The following is a 15,891-nucleotide window of genomic DNA, read 5'->3' on the forward strand; positions in this document are numbered from 1 at the left end:
TCGCCTATTTATATAGTTTCAGTGCTCCATCCAAGGTTAATTAGGTTATTGCAAAAAAAAAACTAAATGTTAATGAATGAATATAACTATATGTCTCACATCAATATTTAGAAAATTTATAGTCTAATATATAAAAGGTTGTAGTCAATATTGTCAGTTAGTTTTGAGTTGGAAATCCATAAAACTTACGTGATATCAAAGTCATTCGATGTTGTTATCCGGTGGATGTTATTCATATGATTGACCATGCTTAAACATGACGGAAGTAGTTAATGAATGAAATAAAAGTGATAGTTGGAAAATAACTAGACCATAGAGCAACTCCTGTGAACGCATGGCAAAAACTAATGTTATGAGTTATGACTCATGTGTATAAAGTTAAACCCTGATTTCGAATTGGACCCAAAACTAAAATGCTGTTTTGGACAAAGAAGAGAAAACGGCATCAGTTTGTACCGCTTCATTGTATTTTGGTTTGGAAAATAAGGTTGTCCAAAGCTATGTTTTAGAGCATCTCTAACACATTACTATTTTCACTTTTATAATACTAGCATTTAGAGGTGAAATTGCTCCAATCTACCTCTATTTCTTCCTCTATAATAGAAATTTCTATTTTTTCCTCTATTTATAAAGGAAGAAATAGCATTTCTCTATTTTTTACTCTATATTTTAGAGATTGATATTTTAAGGGAATACATTGGAGCATATTTCATCTATATTATAGAGTTCCCCTATTTTAGAGGTGAAAATAGCAAAATACATTGGAGATGGTCTTAGGCTTTTAGCCCCTCTCCCCTCGGGCCTCCCCTAATATTATATCTTCTCTTCGCAGAATTAAGTGTGTATACATGAACGGTTTTAAAATTTATAGGACAAAACTATTACAGTTTCAAAGCCAAATATTTCATATATGTTATTGGATGATTTGAAAGTCAGATAATTGATAAAATATTAATCCTTTTTTGTCAAAAAATATTTTAAAATTTGAAGGCTAATGCGCGTGAATATTTTATTTTGTTTGTTTTCATGGCCGCCGGCTCAGTGTGTACATAGATAATCGAGGTTTCTCATGATACAAGAAAAAAATGTAGAACACCATTTAATTCAGTTGAAACATGTAACATTGAAGATTCAAAAAAGGTCCATTTTCATGGGAAAAAAAGCTCGCAAGAAAGCATTTAACAAGAGAAGACCAAGGAGAAGACGATGTCCTAGGAATCGATGTTCAATGTCAAAATGTAATAAATTGGTATATATAGATGTGTTGGAAACTATTTGGAAATGTGATGTATTATGTGACCTATATATAACATCATTTGTCGTTTATTGACCAAAAACCAAAACGACAAGTGTTCACTTTGTACGTCGCTTTCAGTCTAATAAACTATCGGTTAACTTAGCTGTTCATGTACTAATTATCTGATTTAATTAATCACATACAATTAAGCATAAGAATCATGTGGCTTCTTCTTATCCTCTAAATGCAATGTACAGCACATGTGGGATTAATAATAATAACCCATGAAAGTCAAATAAACCATTAAACTAATTCTAGAAAGAAGAAGAAGAAGACAACCAAAACAATTAGGAAACCTATGAACCAAACAGACACTTCATCGTTTAATTTTGTAAACCGGTTCAAAGTCGGTCGTGTAAGCCATCTAAAATTTATGGCATAAATGACTTCTCCGGTTTTCCGTCAACACTATATAATGACATTTAAGGTCTTTCTCCGGTTTAGCTCAGCTTTGACCAAAACCCCCTCCGTGACGTCATCAACGCTGACAGTTTCAATTGTTCTCTTCTGTTCTGATTCTCACTTTCTGAGAAATTTCAGACACAACAGAACATATAAAACCAAAACAACCTCTGTCTCGCCTCTCTATGTGAATAAATGGAAAAGGCATCCGACAACAACAACAACTCCAAGAAACTCTCGAAGATGCTTCAAAAAGCGTTATCAATTGGTCACAGTGCGGCGCCGTTTAGTCCGGTAAGAGATTTCCGTCACCACCGTACGATTTCTACGGCGAGCAGAGGATACTTCTTCTCCAGTCCGATAACACCGTTGCTTCCAACGTCGGCTAGAGCTAGGAGAAGAACCAAGAGCAACGGCGTCGTCGTCGCCGAACCCACTTCGCCTAAAGTCTCCTGCATCGGTCAGATCAAACTCGCGAAGTCGAAATGTCCGGAGATGAAAAACAGAGAACCTAAGACTAAAACTCTCGAAACGTCGTCGTCTTCTCTTGTTAAAGAGGAAGGCAAAGGAAACTGGTCGATACTAAAACGTCTCTTTTCAACGGGGAGGAATCCTTTGAAAAAATCCAGCGCCACGGCCTCTGCCGCCGTCATCGAACATCCCGTCGTGGCGGTGGAAGCAGTTACGGCGCCTTCGTTGGGTAAGATGAAGAGGTTCGCGACCAGCAGGGAATCTCTTGGTGGGTTCGATTGGAGGGTCGAGATGAAACGTCAAGGAGAGGAATCTCGACCGGATCATTACACTCCCGATGACGAAGAGACGACGATTCCATTCTCTGTAAGTATGCCTCTGACTCAGCAAGAGGGTTTGAGTTTGTATCCAAGACAGAAGAGTGAAGTTAATTTGTGGGAGAGGAGAACCGTGGATCGACCAAAACCACTTCAAGTTAAAGCTACTTATTAATTTGTCTTCGTTACTTTTCTATGTATACTTGTTTTTTTTTTTTTGGTCTCTGAACTTGGTTTCTAGTTTTCTACGTATTATTAGGTCTGAATTTTTGTGGATATATTCAACAAACAAAATAATTATACTTGTGAATAGATCAAAACTTTTTTTATTTTCGATCTAAACTATACATATATATCGAGTTTAAGAAGCGAAACATCGGCCTGTGTATTGCTTTAAGTACTTGTTATTGAATTACAACCAAGTTTTTTCATGTTTAAAAAAAAACAAGTTTTTTCATTGAACTGAACTCTAGGTTTGCTAGCAAGAGGAATAAATTCCTTAGATATCGAAGACGATCACTAGATACCATATTCTACTAACACTTTGGATTGTGGATCATACGCTATACTAGAACACCCGGCACACAAAAAAAAACCCCGAACCTTCTCAATAGAGGCTATGGCTATGGATGAAAATCTTCTCTTATGAGTTCTCAGCTCACTTGGAAAAACGGAGGCAAGAAAGATGACTAAGAGAACAACAACAACAACATAAATGTATGATACGTTGGGGAACATAAATGTTTTGTTTTCTTCTACAAGATGGACACAACCATTGGCATAACGAATCTTCTTATTGTCTCTCACAATGCCCTGAGATTTTGGGGATCTTATATGATTTAGTAAAGATTTTAATAATTTTAGGACCTAATTTTTTTTTTTACAAATTTTGGAATATAAATTCTTTGGTCTAAGACAAATGTTTAGTTAGGTTTGGTCCATGACCGGCCCTGCTTGCAATTCATCCGTATACTGGGTATACACTTGAAGCCTTTCCCAGTCAAATGGTTTTGATTACTGCCTTTTGTATTGGATAAGCTTCAATATTACTTGTGGAACAAGTTATTCATAAAGGAATTTGGATAACTAATATAATTAGAATTGGGATAAATGAGTTTCCTATATCAATATGTAATAGGATAGAAAAGAATTTCTATTGACTATATAAGTAGATCATCATGTGTGATGAATCCATAAAGAAGATAATAAGCTTGTGTTTAGTTTTGAGTTAAGTTTATAAACATAATAAAATGAAGGACTCTTTTATACAAGCTGTTCGATATTGTTCTTGGCTACTTTACCTTGAAGAATACAGGTGAATCACGCTCAAACACCGTCTGTTCAAAAGCCAAGATTATCCAAGCTCGAAGTAGTGATCTTTATCTGAGCAAAAGGTTTTATGAGAAAGTAGGGATGTTACTTAATATTTCAACATAAATCAACTCTTTAACTAAATCAAAATAACTTTGTGAATATTGAATGTTTATAATATGAACATGTAAAAAGAGTTTCTACAGAGTATCTTGAAATATGTCAAATGAGTAACCCTTATCAGCATCTCTCTTATTTTTGCCATTTTTGAATTTTTTCTTTAGATACTCATGAGGTATCTTGCATACATGTGCTTGGGGATGGTAATCAAGGACTTGGACCGCGGACCTGACCCGTAAAGATTTGCTGCAGGGAGGGATTGAACCACCATTTGGTAAGTCCGTAAAATTGTGGGCGATGGGCTCAAAGCGGGACGGGCCGAAAGCGGGATAGTCTACAGGTTAACATGCGGGATTTTGAAGACCCGCAACCCTAAGTCTCCATTTCTTCTTTCACCTAAAATATTGAGAGAGAAGGTGATTCGACGTTATGAAGCTCCGATGATGGTGGTTTCAGGGTCGATGATGCTTCCGGTCTCCCAAGCACCTTCGATCTGCACCAATGAAGCTTCTTCGAGCCATCATAAGAAGTTTGAAAACTCATTTTCCATCGAAGAAAAAGATCTAGTTCCCGCCATGGGTTCTTCATAGTTTTGCCTATATGTATTCGTTCACATTATCATACATTTTGGAGTTTTACGTTTTAGTATATATTTAACTAACTTCTATTATTCTTTTTTGTAGAAGATGAAGTTGATGGTGAAAAAGAGAAATTCTCATCTTTTTGTCGCTTGTTGGTGATAAAGTTGAAGATAAGAAGTGTGATTCAATTTGTTCAAAAAAAAAAAAAGAAGTGTGATTCAATGTTTTTTTATTTACTTTTGGGATTAGCATCTTTGATTTGGTGTTTGGTTTTATTTAATTTTGGATTCAGAAAACTAAAACCTTATGAGTTATAATATTTGGATTGAACAACTAAAGCATTGTTTATTTTTAATATGTTTGGAGTGTAACAAAAGTAACTAAACTAGTGTTTTGATCCAACTAAAATCTTCAACTAACAAGTGTATTGTCTTTTCTAGTTTAATCCTTAACTAGACTCACTTACTGATGCGTCATGAAGCTGATAAAACTTTATGAATCATGTCTTGAAATGTCCAAAAGCCATATGTTTGTTTGTAATTTTATGTTCCGCAAGCCGATCCGCAAAAGCCTACATATTTTGCAGTACGTATTTAGTAAGCCATTTTAAGGACCACAGCTTGCACGGATCTGACCTGCCATAATCTGCTCTAAGACAAATTCGCTGCGGTACGAGACGGGACAGATCAACTTGTCTGGCATTCCTACCTATGCTTTTAGGCTTTCATAAATTAAAAAACAAACTACAAATATTACAAATGGCCCATTAGCCCAAGACACTAATGTTTGTTCTCGATACCAACATATAAACTTAAGCAAACGTATTAAAAAACACTTCAAGAGTACAAGAGTTAACTGGAGGAAAAGGTGGGACCCGATAGATACTTAGATAAGAAGATAGTGACACCACGATCTATATCTACATTACATATCCCTCATGTCCTTTTCGACGTGAATCATCACGATCTGGAACTGGAATATGTTTTTGTATACAAAAATATATATTTCGACACACGATATCACTTGGCCATAATCGAGCAAAAACAAAAGGGAAATGTCTTTTGTTAGATATATATTTTCCTGGATCTAACAACAACTCAGAAAGAATCACGTGAATTCTATTATTTTATTAAGGAAAAATAAACCGTATCGACAATTGAAATTATAATGTTCATAGCATCCGACCACGCGCGTCTCCACTCTTCCCAGTTACTTCCCAACAACACTAATGCCTTTGCGACAAACTGAAAACCAATTATACCTAATGGAGCTAATTTTGATTTCTTGACGCGCCACGCACAATTCTCTTTTTTCTTTAAACTTTAAATAAATTAAAAATCAGACACTGACTCGCACTAATCAACTGCTAGCACACGCTGTCCACACCAAACTACAAAGTACATTAGTTTACAAAAGTACCCTTCTAACAGTTATGAGTTCTACTTAAAAGTGCTATAAATCCACTGTGTCTCGTCGGCGCTAAGCTTCCGGCGGATTATAAGATACCCAGATTCACTTATTTAGGCACCAAAAAAAAAACAGTAATACCAAATTAAAATTAAAATCTAAAGGAGTAGTACATTGACTGACTGACTGACCAAGCAAAATTAAAAATCCATGATAAAATAAAAATAAAAACAAACTGAGATCGGGCAAATGATAATCGTTTAAGACATAGGTTTCCGGCAGAGAATCATATGCATGGGAGAGAAAATTTCAGTTTCGCCTCCTCTGGACAAGAAATCAGCAGTCTTAAACAACATCTCATGAACATCGACGGTTCCCTTAGGCGCAACTCCAACGGCAGACAAGATCTGAACGACAACGTGGTTCCTCCAATAAGCGAGGCGACCCATCTTAAGCCTAGTCCACCACGGCTGAGCCGGTGGAGCGGCAAGATCCTTCTCCTTGACAATTTGGAACCCAACTTTCTTGGCGGCCTGGGCTATATCGGAGTAAGCCCTAAGGCCAGGAAGCGCGTCACCCCTCTCGATCCCTTGGATGACCTCCACGTGTTCCTCATCCTGGGCGTTGAACTTATCAGTGGTGACCCACTCGTACGATACATACAAAGATCCGGGTTTCAACACCCTGTAGATCTCGGCGTAGACTTCTTCCAGGTTCGGCGCGTGACACGTCGCTTCGATAGAGTACGCGCCGTCGAAGGTATTATCATCGAAGGGCATCTGGAGGAAGTTACCACACACGACCTCGCAGAGCGCGTCGAGTCCTGCTTTCCTGTTGTGGTCACGCGCTCTCTTCACCTGGTACTCGTTGATCGTGATCCCCACCACGTTGGCTCGCGAGTGGGATGCAATCGCGCGCATCGGACCTCCCACGCCGCATCCGACATCGAGGATCTTTTGACCCGGTTTCACTTGGATCAGATCTACGGCCATCTCTTCGTGGAGGCGCGTGGCGTCACGGTGGGATTTGCCTCGGATGGAAGGAGAGAAGTGGAAGGACTGTCCCCATCCCCACTCGTAGATGTCGGTGACGAGGTTGTAGAACGTGTCCACGAAGTCCGGGACTTTCTCGGCGGTTTCGATCTCTTTCGGACGGCGGAAGAACGACCAGTACTGTTTGTACTTGTCTTGAACTTTCTCCGCCGAGATGGACCCGCCCGATAGATCCAACGCTCGTTTGCCTTTACGCTCCGCTGGTCCCAGGACGCACAGGAACCAGTAGATTCCGCCGGCTACGAGAGCTCCAGTGAAGAAGAGTGCGACACTGTCTATTTTTTAAAGAGAGAGAGAGAGACGAGAGACGAGAGACGTTTTCGTTATTGCTGGTTGACAAGTCAGAAGTGATAATAAATAGATGGCAACATAAGTATTTATTTTTTGTGGATGGACTCCCTTTATTTCGCATTTAAAATTATTATTAATGAGAAGAAGCCTCTGATTTGTCCTTTGACTTGAAAAATCTATAGATTCTTCTTTTTTTTGTGAACGAGTATATCCAATGAAACAAAATATTTGAAGAAAAAAAAACGCTTAGTCAAATGAAAATTTATTGCAAACTCCACTACACGAAGTTTTCGTTTGTAATTTATCTTTTTTTTTTTGGACAACTCATTAGTAATTTATCTAAAAGAAACAAAAAGTCATTTCGTGTAATTAAAGTTTAATAATTAATCTAAAGAAACAAAACTCTATTATGTACTATTGTTTAGAAAAACTGTTCAAACGAAAAATCACTCATCAGAATTTGGAAATTAAGGCTGGAGAAATATCAAGCCTTGTGGTTCTAATGGATCTAACGGATGGAGTAGAATAAAAGTGAATCAAGCGTATTGAGTGGTATAAGTGTGGATCAAACGGATCTAGCGGTTCAAAACATATTTTGAACCGCTACATCCGGTTAGTCCACACTTGAACCGCTGGATCCGCTTGATCCACTTTTGTTCCGCTCAATCCGTTTGATCCGCAACACTTGATCCGTTTTCTCCACTCGGAGCTTCAGGCTCCGAATAGTGAAAGAGGATAAAAAGTGGTTCAAAGTAGTGTACAAATTTAAATTAATATATATAAATATTTATTATACTATTTATTTTGATAATTAAGAAAAATTATTCTTAAAAATAATTTATAAATAAATAAAATTTATCCACAATGTAATAAAAAAATTATTTCAAACATATATATTATTCTTTTATTTTTAAAATTAAATATTTATCTTATTTTGGATGATTTTAAAATTTTAATTTTGTTTATCTATTTAATTTACGATTATTTAAAAATAATAATAGTCAACATAAATATAATAAATCTTAATACATATTTAATAAATCTTAATATATATTTAATAAATATTAATATATATTTTTAACAATGATAAACTTATACATAAATAAATTTAAAGTATATATTAGTAGAATGATGAATTTAAAATATATTTTAACTATAATAAATAATAATGAATTATATAATATTACTTTATTATAAATTATAATAATATATTACATGTTAAGAAAAAAGAACCACTTGTACCATTCCAAATATGAAGGGTGTTTACTGTTACTAGTGGTTCTTAGGTTTTCTTTACAAAATGAACCATTTGTGGATCAAATTTTTTTAAAAGTGGGACATACACTTTTGTTATTATTTTTCTTGAATGGCAAATATTAGGTGGATGCTTCACAATGGTGTAGGAACCACTATTGTTCCATCTCCTATTCGAACTCTAAATTAGTAGTAACCCTTGTTCAAAAACGTTGTCGTCTAAGCGTTATTTGGAGGTTAACCGCGGCGAATATGCCTAAATCAGTATAGCTAGGCGTTGATCCGCGTAAGATCGCCTGATTTTCGCGTTGACTGTCTAATTTCCGCCTAAACCGCCTAAGTTTTTTTTTCTATCGGTGTAAAGTTTAAACCCGATTGATTATTTTTTACTTATTATTGACATATTTTGTATAATTATTTATTACTAAATAATTACAATTAGCTTTCGAACCCAAAACAAACACATAATTACTTCATTTAGGAATTTTTCGTACCAAACACACCATAATCTAAATGTTCGACGAATAAAAAAATGCTGTTTAAAATTATATATTAAAATTTTATATAATTATATCTAAGAACATGTGACATCATGTTTAAAATTAGCTAATTATATTATAAATATATTAAATTATATTTAAAACTATGTCACGTATAATCTTCGAGTACTCTCCGATCTTTTGGTAATTTGCTTGATCCGGAATTACCGTCTTATTAGCGTTTAGCGTAATTCCGAATAGGCTAGTAAGAAACTAAAACTGATCTAACATGTATTTCTTTTGACAATAAACGAAAAAGCAAAGAAGTGATGTGATGTACATGGGAGGAAGTACCGACCAGAGAAGGAGAAATCACGTGGAAGCTTCTTTTTTCTAATGAAAAGCTAGCTTTTCGAATTGTTTACAAAAGTCGATTCATTGATCTGCTCTTATTTCTTTTTGTTTTTTTGTCGTTTCTTTCTTGGCTTCTAACCAGACCACGTTACTTCAAAAGATGCTCTTTCTCCTCTTCTCTAACCTTTAGATCCCTCTCTCAAGTCTGTGCACTGTCTCATTTTTGTATCTTTCTCACTCAAAATAATTTTACTTTCTCTCTTGCGGTTTAAAATGAAAGTTGGCGCTAGTGAAATTGGTACTTTAAAACTATTAGCATTATTAGTATTCTAATCTTTACCAAAATCTTAAAGTTCTGAACGTGATTACAAAAACATTATAGAACCCAAAAACATATGTTTATATATAAGTGAACGTGATTAAATATAAATCGTACGTCACCGGCAAATACCGTATCAGCAGCAGTATTGGTGATTAAGAGGTTACGACAACTGACTCCCATGCTCTATAAAACTGAGCTTCATTAGTTGTGTATCTTGTTTTCCTCGGTAGGAACGTACACCTGCATTAGCAAGTTCATGAAGGACAAGAAGATGATGGGTCCCGACTGTCAGGTCACAAAGATACTTAAAGTGTTTGTCAAGTTTATGTTAAAAACTTTTAACAAAAAAAAGAAGAAGTTTATGTTAAAAACTTATAACACGAATATATATACTAGTTTAGTGCACAATCAAAAGTTCATAAATAAAGTATCTGGATCACCCTGTTGTTTGTCCAAGTAACGCAAACAAGATATTTTTTTTTTCATTTTGTGTTGAGAGAACATTTGACCCCAAAACTTTTACAGCTTATCGGATTTTAACCGCGTTTGCACTATATGATTCATGACGTAAAGTTTGCAGGTTTCAAAAGCAACCTAAGTATGAACTAAGTAGACCTTCATTGAAATGTTATTTATAAAGAATAATTTATCAAAGCATATATAACATAGTAAGCCTCACTTAAATATTTGTATTCTACACTCCCACCGTTTAGTTATACAATTTGTTCTTTATCTAAATTAATCTGGTATAGGTTTCGCTTCAGTCACGTGTTCAATTTTTAAAGCATTTGTTAAGTTCTTAAACCAAATATTCCTATGTATTGGTTCTCTATGTACCGAAGAATATAATGATTTTGACGTTTAATATAAAGCTCTTTCTATGCTGGCGTATTTTTCTGTTGAATGTATATATACCCTTTGTGTGGTTTCGTCTGTTTCATTCTTTCTGAATCATTTTTGTAAGGTTTCTGAAAGTTGTCCATATTGTTGGTAAATTCTAAGTGAGAGATCTTTAAAGGCAAACCTCTTACTAAAGAGTATAGTTTAACACTCATCTTCCTATGCATGCGTTTAATTGGGGAAGAGTTGGACTCGAAGAAAATGTGGAATGACCAGAACAAAAAGTTCCGAAGAGAAATCTGATAAAAACACAATTTCAATTTGTCCTTGTCAACCTCATCGAAAAATTCCAAGGCAAATCATTATATGTATGATCAAATTCAATATTTATAATCTACATATCACTGAATTACAAGTACAAACATAATATCTTTATAATAGAACATGCCCACGTATTGATGTGTAATACATGCTTTTGAGTTTTGAATGGTATAATCTGTTAAATTATTTTGCTCTTTGTTAAAAAGATACTACAAAAAAAAAATCAGAATAAGAAAGAAATCAACAATGAGTTCATCATCATGTTTGTGTAGTTAGTTATTTGTTTCAGCGATCCTTGTATCTTGTCATGAAAAGCTAACTTAATGGATGAGGCAAAGGAGGGCATGAAGAGTTATCCTGGCAAGAGAAAAGAAAACATCTAATCTATTAAAACAGGAGTACAAAATTGAATTGATCCTAACTTTTTCCTATTATTTACATTCTCATACCACTGGTTTAATAACGTGTCTTTTATAATATTCCTAAACCACAACAATAAATTCACCACACTTACCCTTAAATAACTTATTACAAAGCTGACTTTACTATTATGTGATATATTTACCATTTTGTATTTCATATATGTATCACATTTGAAACCGGTTTACTCCATTATCAATACTCAACATAGTTTGAAACTTCTAATTTATTCTTGGCCTACGAATAGTGCGCAAATTACAATCTCCATTCATTCAATCAAACCGCGATTGGATAAAAGAAATTGAACCGGCCATACCAAATAATTTTCGGTACTAAATTTATAAATTTCTTTAAAATATGGTATATTACAAAAAATATGCTAAACTATATGTAGATTTTGAAAAAAAAAACTGTTTTGTCAACCTAAACGCTATTACTCAATACCACACCAAAAAGCATGCATATAATAACTTTAAGATCGATTTTCCAAATTACGTAGTATCTTTTTCTTTTAATTACTTAGTATCTAACTTATTATCTTTCCTAAAACTCAACTATATTCCAAGATTTATCCTTTAGCTCAAAGAATCTAGACATACTTGATATACACGGTAATAAGGTTTTGTCCATCCCCTATATATTAAAAGAGAAGCATTACAATATTATAATGCTTTTTAAAAATCTCTAGAAAACTATGTTGGTCCACAAACATATATTATATATTTTTTATTAAACCAACCATAAAATTAATTAACAATCTACAAACTCTTTTCTTTCTTTAAATAAAAGCTACAAAATTACCAAAAGTGAATAAAATATATATTTGACAATTAATTATTTAATAATAAATATTTGATAACAATATATAAAAATATATTACTAAAATAAATTAAATAATCATATTAAACATATAGTAAAAATTATATTTTAATATATGTTATAATTAAAAATTTTAAAACGACTATAAATTACGGAAAACTATTGAAAGTCTCACATCGAAAATTTTGTAAAAAATTGTCAAATTTTTTTATTATAATGAAATAAATGACCATAAAACCATATGAGTGAAAATATATTCAGATTAATATATATTAAACTATATTCCATATAAAATATATAAATAGTTTAATTTAAAAATTTGCATTGAACAAGTATTGAGAACAAAATATTTTAATTTCAAAATTTGCATTGAATTTTGAATAATGATTATAAATTATTAAATATATTAAAATCCCCACACTAAAACTTTTGTTATTAATGATTTAATTTTTTTGTTAAAAATAAAAATGATCATAAAACCATATGATTGGGTTCATGAGAATGATCTATTCTACTTAAACTGAACTATAATATAATATTGGGAAAATTACCAAAAGAGAACAAGAAATCAGCATAGTTGTCCCTATGGTATAAATCCATTTTTTTCCATTTTTTCTCCTTTTTACCCTTTCCATATGTCAAAATTAATATAATAAATAGTTATAAGAATCAAAAAAATTATTAAAAATATAAACAACTAATAAAACACCCATTTACACAAACACATATTTTTTTTGGGTTGAAAAACATAATAAATAATGTTTTTAAATTACGTTCTACTAAAAGTAGAATTCTGTTTCTACACAAAACGGGTGAGTAGAAAATGAATTCTAGAATGAACACATCCATCTACTTGTTTTAGAACATAAAAACTACTTTTTACTATAATTCTAAATATGGGGAATACGAATTCTACTATTTGTAATGATCGCTACTTTTATTCAGAAAGATGTTTCTACTTTTATTGAGTATTCTAAGTTATCAGGAATGCAAAATCTAAAACATACACGAACGTCCACATAGTGTAGAAATTACATTCTGGAATTTTGTTATGTTCTACACAGTGTAGAAGGTGCGTTCTACGGATAAAAAAACTGAATTTTCGAAAATTAAGGAAGTTGCAGTTTTAAAAATATTCTAAAAATATTCTAACTTCCTAAAACGTGTTTTCATTGATTTGCTTCGTGAAAAATTAAAAAAAAACGATTTTGAATGTTCTTCTTCACCAATCTATGATTTCCCCATGATTTTTCTATAGTTTGTCTTGTGATTTTCACAAAAACTTGTTCTATGATGCATATCTATACAACATGTGGTGTTTGGGAGTTTGGAGCAACCACGGGATGGGTTTTTTCGGCTGATGAGAAAGGGGCTAGGCTACTGTTATTGGAATCAAGTTCTACCTTAGAGGTTTTTAAAAGAATGGTTTTGGAAGATTTTGATATGGAAGAAGATAGCTTACCCGATTTGGAGTTGAGTTATCTACCTAATGAGTTGATCAATACATCAACTTGTCCACCTGTGATCATTGCAAATGATCGACAGCTTCAGAATTTTGTTGGTTTTGTTCAAAAGTGTGTTTCTACTCGATTGTGTGTAACATCTAAAGCCAAAGTTGAGAATCTGAATGAACCAGACTTTGATCTTAACAAGTCGCCAGCTGATTCAAGTTCTGCTCAAGAGGAGGGAAACTCGGTTGATAGGGGGAACGAACCAGCTCCTGTGTTTGTTGAGAGGCAGTGCGAGAAAAAGAAAGAAAAGATTAGAAGAGTCGAAGTTGATGAGGATGCCTATCATGCCGATACCATGATCTCGGCCAAAGAGGACATACATAAGATGTCAAAGTTTTCTGTGCTCAATGTTGTTAAGAAGGGACAATTGTTTGAGAACAAAACTTTGCTGAAGGCGACTTTCGAGATATGTGCAATGAAGCATAACTTTCACTACGAGGTTATCAAAACGGATAGACAACTTTGGTACGTTAGATGTGAGGATAATGCATGCAATTGGTGTGTTCGAGCAGAGTGTTTGAAGGATTCTGAATATTTCATTATCAAAAAGTATGTCGGTGAACATACATGCGCACCTTCAAACAAAACCAAACCGGGTAGGACTGCTTCGGCCAAAACTATAGGCAGTCTGATTATGCATAGGTATGAAGGGGTTAAGGAAGGGCCAAAATGCAATGATATAATACAGATTATGCTTATGGATCATGGCTGTGAGATCACGAAATCTTTAGCATGGGATGCTCGTGAATATGCGGTTAATGCTGTTAGAGGTATACCAGAGAGAAGTTACGGAAAAATACCGAAATACTTGCACATGCTCAGAGAGGCTAATCCGGGAACACATTCATCGTATGAGATTGACAGCAAAGGGAGATTTCGGTACCTGTTTATTGCATTTGGGCAATCGCTACGAGGATTTAACAGAGTCATAAGGAGGGTTATTGTGGTTGATGGCACTTTTCTGAAGAACAAATACAAAGGAGTTCTATTGGTTGCAACTGCTGTAGACGGAAATTCTAATTTGTATCCTCTTGCATTCAGAGTAGTCGACTCAGAGAATGAAAATTCTTGGGAATGGTTTATGAGACAACTAAATAGTGTTATTGCTGATGATCATCATTTGGCTTTCATCTCGGACAGACATGCGGCCATTGCTAAGGCGCTTGAGACTGTGTATCCAACAGCTAAACATGGTATTTGCATTCATCATTTGTTGAATAATGTGGTAACATATTACCATGGGAAAGGACTTGTTGGGTTGGTTGCAAAGGCGTCCAAGGTTTATAGAGTTGCTGAGTTTGAAAAGATATTTGCTAATGTGTGTAATATCAGTCCGGCAATTGGAAAATACCTAAGGGATGCTGAAGTCCAAAAGTGGGCAAGATGTCAATTCTCTGGATATAGATATGACATAAGGACAACAAACCTGCCGAATCCATCAACTCTGCTTTGCGTTCGCCGAGAGAGTATCCAATCATTCCCTTGTTGGACAGTATCAGAGAAATGCTGACTCGGTGGTTTTATAACCGTAAGAAAAATATTTCAAAGCATAATCATCCTCTTACCGAAGATGTGGAGAAAAAGATTGAAAGGAGAACCGAGAAAGGCAAAAGATTTGCAGTTTACCCTGTCAGCGATGGTCGCTTGCTTGTTAGAGGTGATAAAATCGACTGCTTAGTTGATTTGGATAGACGTACTTGCTCATGTGGGAAGTACAACCTGATGAAGATACCTTGTCGGCACGCAATTAAAGCTGGGTTTCATGTTGGAAGACAGCCACACACATTAACTGATTTATTTTACACTACAGAAGCTTGGCGAGAAGCTTATCATGAAAGCATCAATCCTATTGCTGTTCCTGAGGATGCTTGGTCCATGCCAGAAGATGTTGTCGTGGAAAATGTGCTACCACCAGAGTCAAGAAAATCAGTTGGAAGGAATAGAAAACGCAGATATGAAACTGTTGAAGATAAACTTCGGTCATCGCAAACATCACAAAAGAGGCAGCCTCGCAAGTGTAGTAGATGTGGTATTAGTGGGCACAACAGAGCAACTTGTAAAATACCAATATAGTCAGTCACATATGGTAAGGGTCAGCTTATATAGCCAGTTCGTTTATATGTTTTTCAATCTCGATTTAATTGTGTTTCAGGTATTGATGTTTCTGTTACAGGTTGGTATGTTCAAGTATGCAAGTTGTGGTGTTTGAAAGTGTAGTGTTGCCTTGTCTCGTATGGTTTTTTCTTCTAAAAACAATCAACTTTGTTTAACTTTGGCTACTTTGGATAATTCTCGTATGGTTATTTTATCAGTTTCATTGTT

At 34.4% G+C, this 15,891-nt stretch overlaps 2 protein-coding genes across 2 annotated transcripts; one reads left to right on the forward strand and one right to left on the reverse strand.

The window, feature by feature from the left end:
- Window positions 1–169: 169 nt before the first annotated feature.
- Window positions 170–6,106, forward strand: LOC106433721 (uncharacterized protein At1g76070). The gene has a single exon (XM_048782516.1). It carries the CDS (start codon window positions 1,895–1,897, stop codon window positions 2,660–2,662), a length of 768 nt encoding a protein of 255 aa, XP_048638473.1. The 5' UTR covers window positions 170–1,894; the 3' UTR covers window positions 2,663–6,106.
- On the reverse strand, window positions 6,035–12,658 carry LOC106433699 (24-methylenesterol C-methyltransferase 2-like). Its single transcript, XM_013874525.3, has 2 exons — window positions 12,610–12,658; window positions 6,035–7,233 (listed from the first exon to the last, which is right to left on the reverse strand). Exons 1-2 carry the CDS (start codon window positions 12,656–12,658, stop codon window positions 6,167–6,169), a joined length of 1,116 nt encoding a protein of 371 aa, XP_013729979.3. The 3' UTR covers window positions 6,035–6,166.
- Window positions 12,659–15,891: the final 3,233 nt, after the last annotated feature.

The sequence above is a fragment of the Brassica napus genome, chromosome A6 (assembly GCF_020379485.1).
Source record: "Brassica napus cultivar Da-Ae chromosome A6, Da-Ae, whole genome shotgun sequence".
NCBI classification, from domain to species: Eukaryota; Viridiplantae; Streptophyta; class Magnoliopsida; order Brassicales; family Brassicaceae; genus Brassica; species Brassica napus.